General features: G+C 35.4%; 1 protein-coding gene across 5 annotated transcripts in view; it reads right to left on the reverse strand.

Moving 5' to 3' along the window:
• Window positions 1-486: 486 nt before the first annotated feature.
• The window catches only part of LOC137240823 (uncharacterized), a 28305-nt gene continuing 7350 nt past the window's right edge, over window positions 487-21441 (reverse strand). For 3 of the 5 annotated variants that reach the window (XM_067767633.1, XM_067767630.1, XM_067767632.1), the window contains 2 exons: window positions 3340-4541; window positions 487-1953 (listed from right to left, as the gene is read on the reverse strand). In XM_067767633.1, coding sequence (XP_067623734.1) covers window positions 881-1953; window positions 3340-4501 — 2235 coding nt within the window. In that variant the 5' untranslated portion in view covers window positions 4502-4541 and the 3' untranslated portion in view covers window positions 487-880. The remainder of the gene's footprint in view (window positions 1954-3339; window positions 4542-21441) is intronic. The other 2 variants (XM_067767631.1, XM_067767634.1) reach the window with 1 other exon arrangement.

The following is a 21441-nucleotide window of genomic DNA, read 5'->3' on the forward strand; positions in this document are numbered from 1 at the left end:
ACGGGAAGATACTCTGCTCAGCACTTAATAGTAACTCCTTGGCGACTCTAGTCATACCCAGTGCTGTGAGCTTCATACATTTTTCTTATATTAATCATATTTTTGATCATCTTTTTACATACTTAAACTCCCTTTTTGCCACACTTGTCATAGGCGTATGTATTCGTCGCTTTGAGAACTGTGATTATCATAACTCTATTGGTAAGGGAAGAAATGAAGTGAACACCAACCACCTAATTTCCCGTCAATTTCGTAGAAAAATTAAGGTATAATTCTTATTAATTGGAGTATCATACCGAAATGCTAGACTCTCTGAAGAAGAAACGGAAGCATCGAAACGCGTAGGAGGAAATACAAAATTATAAATTTTTCCTTAGAGCTCCCATCCGTAAAGCTCCAATTCAGTACATTCCAAACTCTTTTGTTTGAGTGATAGCGCATCAATCAGCATCGTCTTGTAGGGCTGTAAAATTGTTTTCAATAACATTTGGTTTTATATAAATATTTATTCAAAGAATATCTCTTTAATAAATTGGCATTACAAATCAAATTTTAAAAGATTTGTCTACTATTGTCATAGTTCAAATGTTCATGTATTCATGTACCTGCTACATAAGCTTATAAGCTATGTGTATATACAAAGTGAGAATTAACATAAGGGTTAAAGCTTTGAGTAATATTTTTTTAATTGTTATTATTTAAAAAAAACTATCAATTTCAAATTTTCCATTTGCTTGCTAAGACGCAAATCAATAAATATTTACAGGCCACTCTTTTCTCTTTAAAATCCCACACTCTTATGTTTACCTCTGACCACACCTTTCACCTTGTTTATACAACTTTTGCTGTTTTTACAAATTTGTTGTTGTTGCTGCTGGCATTAATGCATACAGTATGCAATCAGCATAGCTAAAAGTGTCGAAAAGCTGAAATGTTTAAATTTTAGTGCTGAATTTGCATGCAACTGGCTGGCACTCTCGGCCAACTCCAAATTGGAGACCGAACGACGAGCAAAATAATTTCCCGGCAATTTCATGATATCCGGCTGCATTCCAGGGCGGAGTGGCGCCAATGCTACAGAACCCTCTGGTACCTCAGTTGGTGGTAATGTGTTGAGTGGCGCCAAACGTACACCAATTTCCGGAGCAATTGTTGATGGAAAAGCAGAAGCTGCAAGCGTTGTTGTTGCTGCTGCTGTTGTTGTGTCAGTTGATGTTGCATTCGTGCTGGTTGTCGATATTGCTGCAGCATCCGTTGCGGTAGGCGTTGCCGGCGTCACCTCAGGTTGTGGTGCAGGGTAGCATGCAATTTTTTCCACTTCAATGGTTTTTGTACTGTCAACTGGATCTGGTTCAGGTACACGTACGGGTACGCAAATTATACCAGCAGGTGCTGGTTGTTGCTCTGGTACGGCGGCTGTACCTGGAGCGGGAGCAGCAGAAGCAACATCAGCAGCAGGGGCTGAAGCTGGATAAACAGCACCTGGTGCAGCATTGGATGGTGGTGACGCATTGAGTGTGGGTGTAGCTACAGCGGCAGTGATTGCACCACTAGCAACTGTAGCGCCGGCAGCTGTTGCTGCGGCATTAGCAGCGTTATCGGCAGCAGGAGCACCATATGGTGCAAGTTGTGCGGGGGAAGCATTTGCTTGCGCAGCTGGTTGGGGTGCATAATTTTGAGGTGCGCCTGCAGGTGAAACAGCAGGAGCTTGATTAGTGTTGATGACTGTAGTGCCGGAACCGGCATCCGCAGTAGTCACTGATCCTGGCGGTCCATTATTGATAATGATAATGCGGTCGTCACCACTACTGGCAGGTGCAGCAGCTCCACCTCCGCCATAACCACCACCGTATCCAGCGCCGGCTGGTACACGTTCTACAACTCTTGTTTGTGATGGTGTAAGGGCATAGCCGAGAAGCGCGCCTCCCAAACCACCAGCAACCAAACCGGAACCTGTTAAGAGAGAAGAGAAATAAAAAGTTTGTGTAAAAATAATAAAGATTTGAGTGATTTTGTTTGGTTGAAAATGGAAAAAACGTAATCTTAGTGAAACGGGATTGGAAATGTAGAGTCGGCAGAACTGAAATTAGATGACAATTTGATGAAGAGCCAAATTTGCAATGAAATGTTGTCAAAATGAAAGTTTAATGGAAATGGAACGAAAATGTAACAAAAATGGAATGGAAATGGAATGCGTGTAGAACAAAATTATAATTTAAATTGCATGAAGTGAAAATGGAATGTACATTGAACGTTAATGAAAAAAAGGCAAAAATTGGAATTCAAATGAATAGGAATTGGAATTGAAACGGCATGTGAATAAAACGGAAGTAGAATGGAAATGAAATAGAAATGGAAAATAAATGAAATGGAAATGCAGAGGAAGGGAAACGGTATGGAACTATGGAAGATATGAAATAAACACATAATGCTTATTAAATAAAAATGCAATATAAACTGCCTGATAATGAAATAAAAAATTAATTGGCACGCGATTGAAATAAAGTACAAATGACATCAAATATAGTGAAAAAGAAACGAAAACTTGTCATCATAAAAAAAAGGAATTCATTCAAAAAGATAATAGCATTTAAATCGAACGGAAATGCAATACAATTAAATGGTACTTGAGGAAAAATCAATTGGAAATGAAAACGAAATCGAGTAGAAATAAAATAGAATATAAAATGAAGGAATTTTTAATGGAATGGAAATGGATTGAAATGAAAGTGAATAGAATGAAAACATGGATTGGAAAAACAACATAAATGGAACGTAAATGCAATAGAAATGTTACGTAAATATATTTAGAACTGAATTGAAGCGGGATTGATTGATGAAATATTTTGAAATTGCAATGGAGAGAAAGGGGCATCGAAATAGAAAGGAAATATAATTGAATTATAAAAGGATTGGAATTGCGAGGGTATGTGAACAAAATGGATATTAAAAATGGAATGAAAATAAAATGGAGAAATAAAATTTATAATGAAAATATTATGGAATGGAATGAATTAGAATTGGAGCAGGAATAGTACGGAAATAGAAAAACAAGTAATTGGAATTAAAATCTAATTGAGTGGAATTAAAATATATTAGAACGTGTCGAAAATTAAATGGAAATAAAAAAATAATAGTGAAAATGGAATGAAAAGTGAGCGGAAATGGAATGGAAACAAACGTAAACGCATGTTGTAAATTTGGAATGAAAACGACATAAAAATAAATGAGGAGGCAATTGGGATGAAATGGAAATTTGGAAGGAATGGAACAGGAATATAATTATAATGGAAATCGCATAGAAAAATTATATTAAGCAAAACAAAGTCAAAAACTTACCAAAACCTAACCCCGAAGAAGATTTAGCTGGAGCCTGTGGATAATATGTAGCCCCAGCTGGCAGTGATGAGCCTGCCGGAAGGAAGGTAGCTCCAGCAGGCACCGCTGCTGCTGCAGGATAATAACTTGCGCTGGCTGGTATTCCACCAGCATGGGGATAATAACTGGCACCGGCTGGTACATGTCCGGCTGGATGATAACTAGCACCGGCAGGCAAAGCATGTGAGGAAGGATAGTAAGTGGCACCGGCAGGCAGTGCACCCGGAGCATGATATGACGCGCCAGCAGGCAGAGAACCAGATGGATGATATGTTGCACCGGCAGGCAAAGTGCCAGGGGAATGATATGTGGCTCCTGCTGGCAAATGTGAAGGTGAGTTATAATATGTTGCACCGGCAGGCAAACCTTGTTTTGGATAACTAGAATGCACACCTTGCACATTAGTACGTTGAATTGGCGTGTACGAGCCGCTACCAAAGCTACCACCACCAAAACCGCCAGTTGAATTTGTGCGTCCACGATAAGTTTGTGCGGGTGTGAACGTACCACGATTGGCTGCATTAGATGATGATGAGCCCGAGTTATAATTTGTGGCACTTGGATTATATGTCTGAGCAGGTGTGAAAGAATTGCGATTTCCAGCTGTGTTAGTAGCAGCAGAATAGTTTGGAGGTGGTGCATTTGGTTTGTAAACCGATGATGCAGAAGGTGCTGATGCAACCGGTGCGCTAGCACGATATGATGGTGGTGGTTCGTTGATATTAGTACGTGCGCCACCTGCTGGATTCGAAGCGGAGTAAGCTGGGGGTGGACCTTGTGATTTAGGTACATTCCAGCCGATGGGTGATGCGGTTGCTGCGGGACGTGATTGGGTGTGCGTTGACGTACGACTTGTTATAGAACTTTGTGGTTTCGGTGGCGCGGAATGATATCCGCCACCGTAACTTAATTTAGTTGCATCGGAATGTGAGTAGCTTGGTTTTGACCATGAACTATGCGAGGTCGAGGATGATGATGAGCGTCGCGGTGAATATGAACCACTGCTGCTAGAGCTGCGTCGACCGCTGCTGCTATATATACGTTTAGCATCAGCAAATAAGCAATTTGATAATAACAAGCAGATTGCGGTTATGCAGAAACACCTCAGACGTGTCGAATTCATTGTGATATGGCTAGGTGAGCACGAAAGTGCTATGCTACTGCTGAAAAAAGACAAAACAAATTGTAAATGGAAAAAAAAAATATCGTGCATGATAGAGCAATAACCAATGACTGGATAAAAATAGGGGTTATATAAGTTTACAATGAGCTATTCTGATTCCAGTGAGGGGTTATTTTTATACTCAGCTGAGCAGAGCTCACAGAGTATATTAACTTTGTTCGCATAACGGTAATCCGTAACGGCATAAACTAATCGAGATAGATATAGACTTCTATCTATCAAAATGATCTGGGCGAAAAAAGAAATTCATTTAGCTATGTCCGTCCGTAAACACGATAACTTGAGTAAATTTTGAGGTATGTTAATAAAATTTGGTACGTAGGTTCCTGGGAACCCATTTCAGATCGCTGTTTAAAATGAACGAAATCGGACTGTAACCACGCCAACTTTTTCGATATCCAAAATTTCGAAAAACATAAAAAGTGCGATAATTCATTAACAAAGACGGCTAAAGCGATGAAACTTGTTACGGGGGTTGACCTTATGACACAGAATAGAAAATTAGTAAAATTTTGGACAATAGGCGTGGCACCGCCCACTTTTAAAAGAAGATAATTTCAAAGTTTTGCAAGCTGTAATTTGGCAGTTGATATGATGAAATTTTGCAGGAAATTTACTCCTATTACTATATGTGTGCTAAGGAAAAATTTGCCAAATCGGATTAAGAACACGCCCACTTAAAAAAAAATTTTTTTTAAAGTCAAATTTTAACAAAAAATTGAATAACTTTACAGTATATAAGTAAATTATGTCAACATTCAACTCCAGTAATGATATGGAGCAACAAAATACAAAACTAAAAGAAAATTTCAAAATGGGCGTGGCTCCGCCCTTTTTCATTTAATTCGTCTAGAATACTTTTAATGCTATAAATCGAACAAAAATTTACCAATGCTTTTGAAATTTGGTAGGGGCATAGATTTTATGACGTTAACTGTTTTCTGTGAAAATGGGTGAAATCGGTTTGAAGCGACGCCCACTTTTTATACACAGTCGTCCTTCTCTCCTTCTGCTCGGCCGTTAACATGATAACTTGAGCAAAAATCGACATATCTTTACTAAACTTAGTTCACGTACTTATCTGAACGCCCACTTTTTCGTTATCGAAAATTACGAAAAATGAGAAAAATGCAATAATTCTATACTAAATATGAAAAAAGAGATGAAACATGGTAATTGGATTGGTTTATTGACGCAAAATATAACTTTAGAAAAAACTTTGTAAAATGGGTGTGACACCTACCATATTAAGTAGAAGAAAATGACAACAGTTCTGCAGGGCGAAATCAAACGCCCTTGGAATCTTGGCAGGAATACTGTTCCTGTTATTACATATATAAATAAATTAGCGGTACCCGACAGAAGATGTTCTGGGTCACCCTGGTCTACATTTTGTTCGATATCTTGAAAACGCCTTCACATATACAACTAAGGGTCACTCCCTTTTAAAACCCTCATTAATACCTTTAATTTGATACCCATATCATACAACACACATTCTAGAGTCACCCCTGGTCCACCTTTATGGCGATATACTGAAATGGCGTCCACCTATAGAACTATGGCCTACTCCCTTTTAAAATACTCTTTAATACCTTCCATTTGAGACCCTTGTCATACAAACACATTCCAGGGTTACCCTAGGTTAATTTTGCTAAATTGTGATTTTCCCTTATTTTGTCTCCCAAGCTCTCAGCTGAGTATGTAATGTTCGGTTACACCCGAACTTAGCCTTCCTTACTTGCTGTTGTTACTTTTAAGTTAAAAGTTAAAAGTATTTTGAAGTTTTATAAATATCTGTTTCATAAACAATTGAAAGGTGTGCGATATCAACCGATAACGTACCGAAATTGGTAATTTTTCGATAACAAATCGAAATAGATGACAATTTAACCCTAGAAAGATAAAGTTATTTTTTACCCTAGAAAGATAACGTACGTCTGATAGACGTGTTCAAGTTTAAGGACCCTAAAGATTTAAAAAAAAACTTACATATTTTTTTTTGTTTTTTGTTAAGCATTTATTTGATATATGTTACCCGGCCTATGAAAAGGTGGTTTATGACTCACAAAAAAAAAAAAACTACTAAGAAACTGAAGAAATGCATTGTTTATCTTTAACAACTTTTTCTCTCAATTTATTTTTTGAGTCATAAGCCATATTTTCATAGGCGGGGTCACATATATTCACTTGTTTTAAATGTTTTTAAAGAAAAATATTGTTTCTTTAATATATTAAAAATTATGTTTGACTTGTCTTGGAATTGTCCTTACAAAAATCAGTCTTTTTTGAAGGAACTGAGTTTATAGGAAAAAAATTAAAATAAAATACATTTTTTTTACTTCAACTGAATGAATTAACTGTTTTAAACTATACTTAAAAAAATATTAGCTAAAATTACCATTTTAGGCAAAAATTACATATAAAATTTGTAGTCACGTAAAAGATAACGATACGTCTTCTAGACGTATTTTTAAAAAACAATCGTATATATTTCAGCAAAGAAAAAAGTTACTACTGAAAAACTCCCCCACTGACAAGCTAGTAATGGTAGCTGAGAAAACTGAGAATGTTCCCTCTTTGCGATTGTGGGAGAGCAAAGTTAAAACGATGTACGTACGTCTTAGAGACGTACATTATCTCACTAGGGTTAATAATATTACAATAAACACAACCCGATATCTATGGTCCTTTGCCATATATAAATCCGTTACTTTCTAGTAACTGGCACCATTAGGATAGTAGCGTAACCACCACGATATGTTTTGACCACATTGACCCTTTTTGAGCTCGTCGGTATAAATCAAGGTCGATGGTTGAAACCAAGGCCGTCTCAGCCAAAGTCGAGATTTCCCTATCATTATGTCAGAAATTGAATAGATGTATGAAGTGACTCAATGTTTACAACTTCTCCTACTTCATACAGCTGTATTAGGAATGGCTTTGCAGTATGAGATGTACCACATGGACTGGCATTAAACAGTACATCATAATAAAAACACTCTTATCTACTTATGTATTTGGAGATTAATGGATTTGAAGGGGTCTGGACGCCAAACAAAGATAATCAGATACTTATACTTTTTCCAACCAAATTTTCTTAGAAAACTCTCTTTCAGATTTTTCCTGTGGTTTAATAGGTGGGCTAGGAAAGGAGTACCTCGTAAGCTTTCAGCAGCTCGCATAACATAGTCCAACAAAATAAGGGGCTTAGTCGTCATTTGTTAACCTAATCGATGTCAACGAAACATCCATAGCTAGAGTTAATTGAGCTTTAGTGACGCAAAACTACCACACACTTTCAAAAAATTTCGCTACTATGGAAGATATGGTGACTTTGCTCGGCTTACTCGAAAGTCATCTATTCGAGAGAAGACTTAAGGTGAAAATGTAAATACAACCCGAAAATTGCGATTCGCAAACACCCATTCGTGGTAAGAGGTAAAAAGCCTATAAGTTCTTGTTTTATCGGGTTGCTTAAATCCCTAAATCCCTAGCAGAAAGCTTTTTAATGTTTTACGCTATCTATGATATTATTTCATTATTATTATATTTTTATGTCGAAGCCCATCATGCTCTGAAAGAGCAGATGCGGAGGCAGCATATAGTACCTATGGACGAAAAACTTGTCCGCAACTTTCTTCTTCTTTGCTACGATGCATCACGATGGTGAATATATTTGTTGCTTCGTTACTTCAAGATGATAGTCCGAGTCGTTTTTGGATTTTCGACAAGTTCGCAGCTCTAGTTTACTAGACTCTAGTAACCAGTGCATGTCTAACGTTTATAACGGTGATTTCACACTTTGTTGTTATCATGGTGATTAACCATGTTAATTTTTTGAGTGCTGGATCCTTGTGCTATAAATAGCTATATTTTATTTTCAGCTATGCTGCTGAAGAAAGGGCCAAGATTCCGATGATTTGGAAATATCATGTTGTGGTTTAAAATGATACATGTTTACAAATATGATATGTTTAAAAATATGTTATGCTATGTTAAGTCACCATGACTTGTTATGTTTTTTCGAGCTATGTAATGTAATGATACGTTGTCTGGCTTTCATATTTTCTTATTCTACTCAACACAATTTTACATGGTGACCTATGCGTTTGTCAACATGTAGCAATACCACTCTACAAACTGCGCTTAAATAAGTACATATATAGATATTTTTTTTATTAGTCTACAAACTAAACCATAGACTAAATGTGCATCATATGATAATAATGTTACGTCACATGACACGATGTCATATGATGTAATGTTAATGATATTTTGTCATACGATATAATTTAATATTATATGATGCCATATCATATAATGTGTAGTGATAGATCTTTAGAAAACGTATGCAAACCGGTATTTACTTAACATTCTCGCAGAAAAGTAAAGCGCATCCAGTATACTCGATCCAAGTGAATACTTCGGGATTCTATTAAAATTTTAAAAAATTTTTAATAATGAGATTTGGTTTTAAATGAGATTTTTTATTTTGAATTTAGTATAAAACAAGTTAGGAAGCAAAAGTTCGAGCTAAGTAGAACATTATACATATATTTAATATGGTTGGTACTGTATGTTAGTTACATGCATCTTTGTATAATAGCATAAATAACAAAGTGGTGGCCAAGAAATGTGTTTTAACCTTAAAAGTTAATAAATAAGCTCAAGTTAAATGGACATCTCTCTTGCGGGGACCAAAATTGTTTGCCGGTGAAAGTCTTTGTCGTTTGTACATTTAACATATTTGATTTTTATTGTTTAAAGTAACTCAATAAGCTTACTAGACACTCATTAAAAAGTGGACTTTATCAAATTAATTCAACTACTATGCTTGTAAATCTACAATCTATCTACTAACACGTGTCGCAACCACCGCACAGTATAACTTTTTTCACTTTTAGGTTGCCAAAAGTCCAAATAACAATGTTCTCCAATCTCAAAACTGTTTTGAACAGGCAACAGATTAATAACCAACTGTTAAGAAAATGTATACAAAGCAAAGTAAAATACCCACGATCACCATGATAAGCATTATGAAACTTGGAATATTGAAACAAGTGTAAAAATCAATTCACGGTCCAAAAATTTTGACCAACTTTGTGGCTACGTGGTGGATTTTTCCATAACTGTTTTGACTCCAAACTCTTTTATGTAACATACTTAGGTAGTTTATAACAGCATTAGTAAGTTTCAGCCGCGTAGGAATTTTTTTTAATTTTATTTTTTTTTGTTTTAGACAGCAACTAAAAGTTTGGAAAGCTTAGAAATTTTTTCGTTTTCAATAGAATAAAACTTGCCTGATTCCGCCCAATTCCATTGAACGAATACATACAGATGAAAGGCAATTTCATATAGTTTCAGATAAAAAAACAAACCATTGCGAAATTTTGCGTTTTTCTTTGTAATCGCCACGTAAGAAGCGCAGCGACCTAACAATGAAATGTCCTCAATTCAAATCTACAATACTAGATCCCAAAAACGACATTTATCCCAGAAAAAGGAAACTTGTGCACTGAATAGCCTTCATTGTTTGTCATATGAGTTTTCCCATAACTAACGAGTTATGCACTTATCCCATATACTTATGTTATGTATGCACGCCTACCTGAGGGTCGTCTATTATGGGTGATACTTTTAAGCAATTGAGTGCTTCGGGAATGTACATATGTATGTATACATCACATAAACGTCTACTTAACGCTCTGTCGGCATATACATCATCGCAAAAGTGCTACATATGTGGGGCTTCTCCAAAAGATATGAACAATATGCGAGCCCTGTCAGAGCGAAATGTTGACAAAAGCATGCTGGCTTTCGGAATTTCCCCTTTACATTCTTGGAAACGATGCATGGAATGTATGCTACACATCGCTTATCGAGTGGAAATGAAGACCTGGTGTGTGCGGGGCGAAGAAAATAAGGAAAATATGAAAAAGAAGAAAGAACAGATCCAAAAGAGATTCAGGAAAAAGTTGGTCTTTTGTTTGATATGTCAAAGCAAAAAACCGGCAACACAAATGATAACAACACTGCGAGAAGATTCTTTGGAGATCCTGAAATAACATCAGACATAATCGGCATAAACATCAATATTTTGAAAAGGCTTCATACAATACTTTCATGCATAGGATGTGGGTTTCACATAAATTCTGAAGCTTTTGACCACTATGTGACAGAGACAAGGGTACTATATTCCTCTGAATATGCTTGGTAGAATATGCCAGTGAGCGTACATAAAATTCTGTTTCATGGAAAGACTATAGCCGTCTCTGCTATTCTTCCTATTGGTCAAATTTCGGAAGAAGCTCAAGTGTCCAGAAACAAAGATGCACGAAACTATCGTGAAATTTTCACCACAAAAAAGTCCAGAATTTGTAGCAACTTGGATTTGCTGCACAGATTGCTGATATCGTCAGACCCGTTCATAAACAGTTTGCGGAAAACCCCTAGGTCAAAGCGGCGAGCATTAATGAGTGAAGTTATAGGCTTATTATTGAACCAGATCATGTCAACGATATTGACTCCGACTAACTTTATACCAGTTAAAATATCACTTTTTATTTATAAGTATGTATTTCAATTCAGTTTTTACAAATATATGTACATATGTTGTGTTTGACTTTGAAAATAAAATTTTTTTAAATATTAATCAAAAACCTCTAAACTAAAGTTAAGAAATATAAACAATTTTTATTTATATTGGCACCGGAAAATGCTTTTAAAGTAGAAAATATGATTATGTGAAATTTCACTTTATATTTTTATTCTCAAATCAACCACACTGCAAAATTTCAAATAAATTCCTCTATTGGTTTGGCTGTTGTTAATTTTGGCATCCTAAAAGTGAAAAAAGTTACACTGTGTACCGAGGAGGTAATGTGCTATCCTAACTAAGCAAAGTTGTCCCACTCAAAAGACTGGCAACTAAAATTAAAATACTTTAGAAAGTTTCTCTTAAAAGTAGTAATTTGACAAGCCTTTCGAATGTATTTCCGCCATGAAAAGATTCTCAGCAAAGAAAAAATCATTTGCCTTATCAGATGCCCTTTGAAGTAGGCATAAAATACATATATAGGCATACGAATTTGAAGAATTTATGAAAAAGCAGCATACCCCAGATTGGAAGGTAAGCTAGGCCTTAACTTCTCGTAGCCATAGCGCGCCAAAATATTTTATTATTATTATGTGTATATATGTATATACCCCATAGAGTAAATAGTTGTAGCCTGTCAGTCATAATTAAGAAGAATAAATTTGAAAACGCAGCAAGATTTTGTTGATTTGTGTGAATGTAAAATGACGCACTAGAAATTGCTAAAGCTATTCATTTACTAAACTGCAACAAGTATTTGATGTTTGTATTAGTAAGTTAATTCTATTTCCGATGAAAAACGCCACTTTTACTTGTGTTTATTTTTATGCAGACAATAGCTTACATTTGTGGCAAATAGTGGGCGCTTTGTTGTCGCTAAATATATGTATTTAAACAGGTAAATATATTTACTTACAAAGCTATATATAACGCATATATATTCAGCCAGTAATATTCTAGGTAGGCTCCACTACTATAAAGCAGAGTTTGCATATAAAAGTGAACCAGCTACTAACAATTTAGAACTTGTAGAAAATAGTGATTTCTTTTGTAACAAAGGTTCTATTACTTGAATAGTGAACTGAAATTTATTTTAATGGTAAATTCCCTTCACGCGTTTAATAAGAAATATCATTCTGTGGCCTTTCTAAAACAAAGTTTCGTTACTGTAGCGAGTTTTGGTAATGGAAGTTTCACGCTGTAATGTTGCACAAAACAAACATAAGTTTTTGGTCGTTTGATATGGGTTAAATCAGTGAGGTTGAACTTAAAGCCCAGAATTTGTTTTACGGCCATAACTGTGTCGCTTTATAGAATACTAGAAGATATTTATGACCTAGCTTAAATGCTGCTTCGAGATCTGGCAACTCTGCCGCCCTCAGTATATAGAGCCTTGACCTGGCGTACGCAGAACATGAACACAGAGCGCGTTCAACCGTTTCTTCCTGCAACTTGCACTTCCTACATTGGTTGTTTCGCTTATAACATGTGACTCCAGCAGGCAGTGTCAAGTTGATATACTCATCATGTGCGTTAGGTCTTCTTTCTTTAGAAATATAAGCAATTTTGTCAGTCTAATGTCATATGATTTTCCTGCTTCTCTTCACGCCTCTCTTGCTTAATGAATGCATCATATGCAACTCTTGTTTCCTTTTCATATATCCCAACCGAATTGGGACGTAAATCATCGACTCAAGAAGTGCTGCAAATTCCTTTGCCAAGTTTTCGGCCTATTCGTAACTTTCTATCCCTTTATGACATGGAAACTTAAATTTTATTTTATTATGCGTTTTTTGATGAACGTTTTATTTCTTTATATATTTTCAAAATGTTGGAGTGGACGTTATTCCGAGCATCATAGTTGAAGTTTGTTGATAGGTAAGAAATAATTAGTTTTCAAACTATCATCATTTTCTCGCTGTCAGCAAAAAAAAAGAATTTTAATGTTGAAAATTTTGCAAGGGACGGTATTCCGAGCACCATCGTAGGAGTTTGTTGATTGGTTATAACTTTCTCGTAGTTAGAGATTCTCAACATGCAGGCAATAGCGTACATAACTAATCGTAATTTAAATTATATAATTTTACAATTGGAAATAAATTATAGAATATGTATATTATTCAGTATGTTTTCGGAATAAACGGAAGCAGGACATAATGACACAACGAGATATTTAACGAACGATACGTGCGTCTAGCTTTACCTTGTTGGTCCACTGCATGAAAACAGTGGTCAAGTTCCTATTCGTCTTTTGCTTTTAACATTTTGTTTTCGCTTTAGCAGCAGCTGTTCGTGGTAGAGATTGGCGAGATTACGTAAAAGTCGTCCGTTATCATTTTGATTATCGTTATGCTTACGTATCGTATTGCTCATCGTGCTACAAATAGACAAACGACGATCCTTTTGGACGCGAAAGCATCAAAAGTAATAGAGCGTTCAATTGAGTTATCGAGTTCTGGCTTACGATCAAATTTCATTGGAACGATCTAGATCAACTGTATGAGAGGTGGCAGCACTAATATAAAACATCTGTTTTGTTGATGGTGGTGGTCCACATTCTCTTTTCCCTAACAGCGAAATTTATTTTATTAAGATTTAAATAGTTTCACACGTAAACAAACTATTTATTTTGCTTACATTTTCTTCAAGTTGTTTACTCTTTCCGTGTTTTTGCTTTTAATATCGCGAAATCTTTTATGTATACATATATGTACTCATATTTATTTCAGTACAACCGACTCAAAAGTGGTTAGCATTGTGAATGATGACTAAGTGTGATATCTTATCTGTCAACTGCCTGACAGGATGTTCAATATGGCTACTTTTTAGCGTTTTAACAGGGTGTTCAATATGGCGGCGCCTATCTTCAGCGGGTGATAGAAAGAGATACAGAATGAGACAGCGATAGTCAATTACAAATCAGGTGATCCAATCACTTGGGAATTTTAACGTCTATGCAGAAGATATCACACTTAGTTTTCATTCACAATGGTGGTTAGCTGTCAAAAAATCTACTAGAGAAAACAAACAAAACGAAAAGAACTACTATACGGATAAGAAATTTAACCAGATAAATATCTGGATCATAATTTTGTTGCTGAATTTGCATGTTAAATATCTATCCGTATCTGGTTCACGCGTCATTGAAACGTTACTAATGATGATGTTATACTGCTGTCGAAATTGACTTACAATTACATAATTACATACAATTAGCATGCAATAAGTATGGCTGCACTGCGTGTGCGTTTGTTGGAATGAACGAGATGCCGAGCAACACAGAATCAAATTCCATTGATTGATAGAACTTTTAGAATGGACGCGATTCCAAGCAACAGATTTACAATTATCAGACAACAATTTGGTCCAAACTGCGTGGGAGGTTAAATAGAACGCATTGTCAATCAAACTGCGAGTATTTTTGTCTTAATTATTTGAGGCAACTATGATAAAATTTTAAATTAGTGAAAGCGAGTCTGAGGTATTCAAGTGAGTGTTTTATTTGTTGAAACCCTTACACAACTGCGGCAGGAGTGCATTTAAAAGTTTGATCTTTATGGTTTTCAGCATAGTGATTTAAAAAGTCTAGACGGCCTGAACAGTATCCTGAACATAGTATCATTAAACAAGCAGGGCTGATATGAATAATATACGACGCTTTTCCGAATTTGTAAAGCAGGTATGTGTATAAGTTATAAATCTTCTCAGGATCCCAAATTTCTCTTAAATCTCAAGACAAAACTTAAAATAAGTCATACTATAAATTATATCAATTCTGGAAACTGTTATTTGCAATCTCTGCTAAAAAGTCAAACATAAAAAATATAATTCAATGGAAACCGAGCGAATGTAAAAAATTGATACGTAAATTTTGTGTATAATATTATTATTTTTTTATTTACTTATAGAGAGAGATTTCAAAAAATTTATTTACATAGCGTACTCAACAATTTTATTTTACTATTTACTTTGTAAATTAAAATAAATTCTATAAAATATCATAACAAAGCTTCAATATATATATAGTCTGGACACACAGCGTGAATGAAGGTTCAGAATCAATGGTATTGTGTTCTTGTTTAATCACAAGGTTTCACAAAATTATTAGGCACATTTTCTATGAAGAAAAAAATACAAAAACTAGTTTTCTTTTTATTCATAAAGCGTACCCAGGATATATTTTTTTCAACTTATGCACTTCGACCTTTAAATATATTCTGCCCTCATTATTTTTACAGCACCCCATCCAAACCGACGCCTCTGAGAAAATCCAAAATGATACTCGGCTTTGGAGCGTGTATGTGTCTTCTTTATAGTTTTAACGATTCAAGGGTCCTTCGTCTTCTTCTCTCGACTGTGACAGAGGCTATAAGAATGAATGGTGTGATTAGTTCCTAAGCGATTAAATTTCTCCACGCGCTCAAACACTGTTAATGATTTAATTTCAAATAAAGATATTGCCTAGAGCGCGGCCTGATTTTGAGTATTAAATTTATCTTATATGTGTATCCCGCTGCAGATTTATCACTGCACATTGGCTTATGTCGATAACTTCGGCTTGGAAAATGCTCGGATATTTTTATAAGGTGGCGATATTTTGGTTCAGTGGCCGAAGATCCTCGCTTTGATGCTCTTTGGCATCTTCGAGCTATTAGAATACCGCATGAGAAAATGATTCTGTTGAAACGCTTTAAATTTAAACGTGTGGAAGTGAAAGACCACATTCTTATACATCCATAAATGAAAAATGAAAAGTTTTCACAAGATTTTTTTAAACATTTTTTCTGTGAAGTGTTGTAGCAACCGAGTATAAGCTTATAAACTTTTAAGTTCTCTGAGCTCTTAAATGGTCGTTTTCACCATCTTCAGTTAGATATTTAGCCATACGCTACCGAAAATCTCGTTTTCTTCATGCAAACTGAGCCATCGACTGTCAGTTAATGTAAGGCAAAAGTGTTAACAAAGTTCAGCTTTTTTGTACATTCTTGCGTGCTCACAATAGAGCTTTGCGATTTGCACTATAAAATATATAAATATCGATAAATGTACGCACAATTATCTATACAGCCACTTTGTGTTGGTACCGAAATTATCATTTTATTCATGCAAACTGAGGCATCGAATAGATATCAACTAAATTCGAGGTAAAAGGATAAAAAAAAAGTCTGCTGTTTTATTGATAGAATCAGCGATTCAACTCACATGGGCACCCTATATTGGTATCGAAATTATCATTTTATTCACGCTAGCTGAGGCATCGACTTGCGTTTAAATGCAAGGCAAAGGCGTTAACAAAGTCAGCTGTTTTGTTTATTTTCCTGTATTCACAATTGATTTTTTCGATTTGTACTACAAAATATTCACAAATATCGATTCAACTAGAATGGCTTTCCCCGTGTTGGTGTCAAAACTATCGTTTTCTTCGTGGAAGCTGGAGCATCGACTGTCAAACAGGTGCAAGACAAAAGTGTTAAAAAATTCAGCTGTTTTTTTTAATTTTCGTGTATTCTTAATAGATGTTTGCTGTTTTTACCATACACTTTTCACAATTTTCGACTAAAGTGGGGTGCGCTACCCTGTTTTTGTGTTTAAAATGTCAAATGAAGTTATCTGAAGGTAAATATTCACAATTATTGATTTAGCTGGGATGGGTTACCCTGTGTTTGTGTTAAAAGTGTTAAATGAAACTATTTGAACGATTGCAGTTAAACTTCGAGTTAACTAGAGTTGGTGAAAACGGCACTCAATAGGGACTAAGTGATTCATACCGCATAAAAAAAGTTAAATTTATACAAAAAATTCTTAACAGCTAAATTGACTTAATTTTCAATAAAGCCATACATATTATTCAAAACAAAAACACATAAAATCACTTCATTAATTCATTGTTACTCGCTTGAACTAATTAGTAACGGCATAATTATTACTGAGCCAGTACGTGACTATTCATGAGTCATTGTTTACATTTGAGGAAATTATCTAAAGAGATGTTGTTTTGTACCTATGAGTAGGTATTTCTTTTTTAATTGCACATGTGCGTATGTACATTAGACAGATTAGAAAAAGAACTATTTTATTTTTATTTTGCTCATACTAATAATGTATGTAACTCTATACTCAATTCACAACAATTAATTTATCTCGTTAATTATTATTTAGTAGGTATACAATAGTTTTAAAAATTAGTTTTGGGAATCAACCCATCTCCACTTAGGCTATTATGACCCGTAATCATATTGAATAGAGTGGTGGTATTTTGACTTATAACGACTCAAACTGCATGAAACAGCATAATTTGACGAATGAATTGGAACTATGTATGCCTGCCAGTTTATTTCTTTATTACACTTGTAGTTTCTCAGGGAGCATGCATACTAGACTGGGTCGATTTATTAACCGATATCGCGCCATCGATTTTTCGATAGGATTTGGGCTCAGGAAAAAAAGTTCTACTAAGCATACCCTAAAAATAGTTTTCGAGCCTGCGAAAAGAAAATGGCGGAAGGGTAAATTTTTCGACCAAAAGACTTCATAAAACCCAAAAAATATTTTTTTGTTTCAAAAAATTCTTATCGCCTACGTTTTTGCAACAGTTTTTTGAAAAAAAAAAAAATTTTTTTTGGGTTTCGGGAAGTGTTTTGGTCGAAATATTTACCCTTTCGCCATTTTTTTGCGGGCTCGAAAATTACTTTTTTGGGTATGCGTAGTGGGACTTTTTTCCTGAGTCCAAATCCTATCGAAAAACCGATGGCGCTTTATCGGTTAACTTTCGTCCATAAAAATCGACCCAGGCTAATGCATACACTATTACTCCCTTTGCACTACATCCGTATGCATATGGCTGTACTTATGTCAAATGCATACAAACGTACCAGAAAAATATGTATGCATGCATATGTATGATTCATACGTACGAAAGCATTATCTCTGCACAATAACTTTGATATGATCAGAGATGACGCAACTTGAAGCCATCATTTTTAAATATATGGACTATTAATTCACGCACACCTATTACCGGTTTGGTCAAACCCCACCTTCCCGAATGTCGAAACTGACTGGATCGGATTCCCCATACAACCGATTTTCCAGAAAAGAGGAATTTGGTCATATCTTCATCAACTTATCAGAAAAAAGCTTTAAATTTTATCAAATTCTTTCCTATACACATACATCGCACATATTGTTGTTGAAAACATCGTAGAGATGGGCGTTATATGTAGCATATATTCCATACATCTGATTATTCAGATAAGAAACTTTTCGTAATTTCTACACGATTGTGATAGCTATAAGCTTCCAATGCCATTGAAATTCCCCATCCGTACTTCTCGTAGTTGAATTCATCCATAATCTAACCAGAAGTTTGTATAAAACAATTCTGTTTTCGAGAAAATTCTAGAAGCATTTAAAACCTATCACAGTTCTTCTGTCAGTTTTAATAGCTGTAGCCTTAGTTAATTAAGCGCTAGTGGAGCACGACCGAAGAAAGTACTTAATAGTTTCCTGTTTGGGCTTAAATATGGATTGGGTTTTGTTTCTGTACCTCATAAAATATAGAGATATCAATATCAGTTTTAAAAATATAACAGCTATTGTATAAGCGCTGCTGTATGTATGTAATTATGTCTTTCTAAAACGCGTGTTAACATTTTTCAAAACTGATAACCTCAAGCACATCTTATCAGGCTAATAGGTTCAAATGTCAAAGATTGAATGGCGTCGAAACTTCCAATTAAACGCATGCTTTTTAATGTTTTACGTTTTATAAATATAAAAATATATGCAAAATTTTTGTATGTCTGCCCATATCGACATGTGCGTTCATAACTTCTAATTTCTATATTGGGGTGGCTCTAACTTTTGAAAAACAAATAAATGCCCTAAACTCCTATAAAGTAGCAAATCGCCCGCTTTAGCAGATGCCGTTCTTTGTCGACAGAAAAACTGTTAGTTCCATCAATTTGTATAAAAAAATTAAGGTAAAAAGAATGTGTTGTTGTTTCATTACCGCCTCGTACTCGTTATCTGCCTCAAAATACAGACATTGATTTTGTGCATAAGAAATTTACATGAAACAGCAGAGCCAGGGGAGAAAGTTAACTTGACCAAAGGGGCACCACTCTACCGAATATCAAGCAAATCGCACCATGAATTATATAATTTGAAATAGGTCGGTAACTGGTCTCATTCCCGGAAATAAAAGTTTTCTGAAATATTAACTTGGTTAAAGAGGTATCCTTGTATCGAATTTCTAGAATATTTCACTTAAAATAAGATTTTTGAGAATAGATCGGTCCTTACTCCACTTTCTGGAAGGAAATGTTTCTCAAATAGGAAGAAGTCGAGAAAACTACTACTGTACCAAATTTTGAGCAAATTTCGCAGTCAACGTTTGCTTTTTTTGAACAGGTCGGCCTCTGGTTCACCTCCCAGCAAGATAAGAAGGAGACGGATCAAATAGTGAGTCCCCATCTCTTTGAACACACACACACACAAAATCTCATCAAAAACGGTGCAGACGCTTAGAAGGAGTTCAGCCACAATAAACGTACAAAAAAATATACCTGTGGCAAAGTAACCTAACTCGAACCTTGACCCAATATCGAAATTGATTCGATTTATTATTACTAATTCGATTTATTAAATAATACAGACACTTACCGTGATCTCTTTAAATATAACTCACCAAATTGTAACTAAATTTAATAACTTTGCTGTTTTGTCGGAGATCGAGTTAGGTTACTTAAAAAAAATTCCACAGATATAACAGTAAATTTCCATGGAATTCTTTATATATTTGCACAGTTAATTTGTGCTATTGAATTGAGAAAAGTTGATATTTGTACAACAAGTAGAAACTTCTAGATTTCAGGAAATTGGCACAACGAAAATATTTTGATACACCTGGCTTTTTTAACAGTAAATTATTTACATATAATAAGAAAAACTTTAAAATTTGGTTTGGAAGTTTTTTCATATATTAAGCGATAGGGTTTCCTTTGGCGGCCGCCGTGGTGTGATGGTAGCGTGCTCCGCCTACGGCACCGAATTCCTGGTGCGAAGCAACATCAAAATTTTAGAAACAAGATTTTTTAATTAGAAGAAAATTTTTCTAAGCGGAGTCGCTCCTCGGCAGTTAGTGGAAAGCACTCCGAGTGTATTTCTGCAATGAAAAGCTCTCAGCGAAAACTCATCTGCCTTTCAGATGCCGTTCGGAGTTTGCATAAAACAAGTAGGTCCCGTCCCGCTAATTTGTAAGAAAAATTAAAAAGGGCACTACGTAAATGGAAAGAAAAGCTCGGCTTAAAATCTCTTTTTTATTCCCCGCTTAACAACAACAAAAAAATATTATTTATATTAATGGACTGTTACCACCTAGTAGTAAATATTACTTTACTACCATAACAATAATAAATAATTGCAACCAATATTACTAATTACACAGTGTAAAAAAAAAAACAATGTGAAAATACTTGGGAAGTGATACCATTTTTCTAGTATATCTTGAAGATTTAGGTACGACAGCAAACAATGTTGTCCCCGAACACCTTCAAAATCGCATCGCCAGGTACGGGTAAAATACCGATTTTTCGTATCTTTGGACCCTCACGAGTCTTTAACTTTGTTGATTAAAAATCGATTCTTAGTTTCTTCGCGGATCTTATAAGAAGAGATTAGCGACTTTGCAAACATTTATATAAACTAGAAAAACATAACACAACTGTAGGAAAATGTACCTAGGGCAATCCTGGAATGTGTTGACATGTGTATCAAATGGAAGGTATTAAAGAGTATTTTAAGAGGGAGTGGGCCATAGTTCTATAGGTGGGATATCGCCATAAAGGTGGACCAGGGCTGACTCTAGATTTGGTTTGTACGATATGGGTATCAAAGTAAAAGCTGTTAATGAGTATTTTAAAAGGGCGTGAAAGGGCTTAGTTCTATAGGTGGACGCTTTTTCGAGATACCGCCATAAAGGTGGAGCAGGGGTGACTCTAGAACGCGTTTGTATAATATGGGTATCAAACGAAAGGTGTTAATGAGTATTTTAAAATGGAGTGGGCCTTAGTTCTATGGGTGGACGCCTTTTCGAGATATCGCCATAAAGGTGGACCACGGGTGACTCTAGAATGCGTTTGTACGATATGGGTATCAAATGAAAGATGTTAATGAGTATTTTAAAAGGGAGTAATCCTTAGTTCCATAGGTGGACGCCGTTTCGAGATATCGCCATAAAGGTGGACCAGGGGTGACCCTAGAATTTGTTTGTACAATATGG

The sequence above is a fragment of the Eurosta solidaginis genome, chromosome 2 (assembly GCF_040869045.1).
Source record: "Eurosta solidaginis isolate ZX-2024a chromosome 2, ASM4086904v1, whole genome shotgun sequence".
NCBI classification, from domain to species: domain Eukaryota; kingdom Metazoa; phylum Arthropoda; class Insecta; order Diptera; family Tephritidae; genus Eurosta; species Eurosta solidaginis.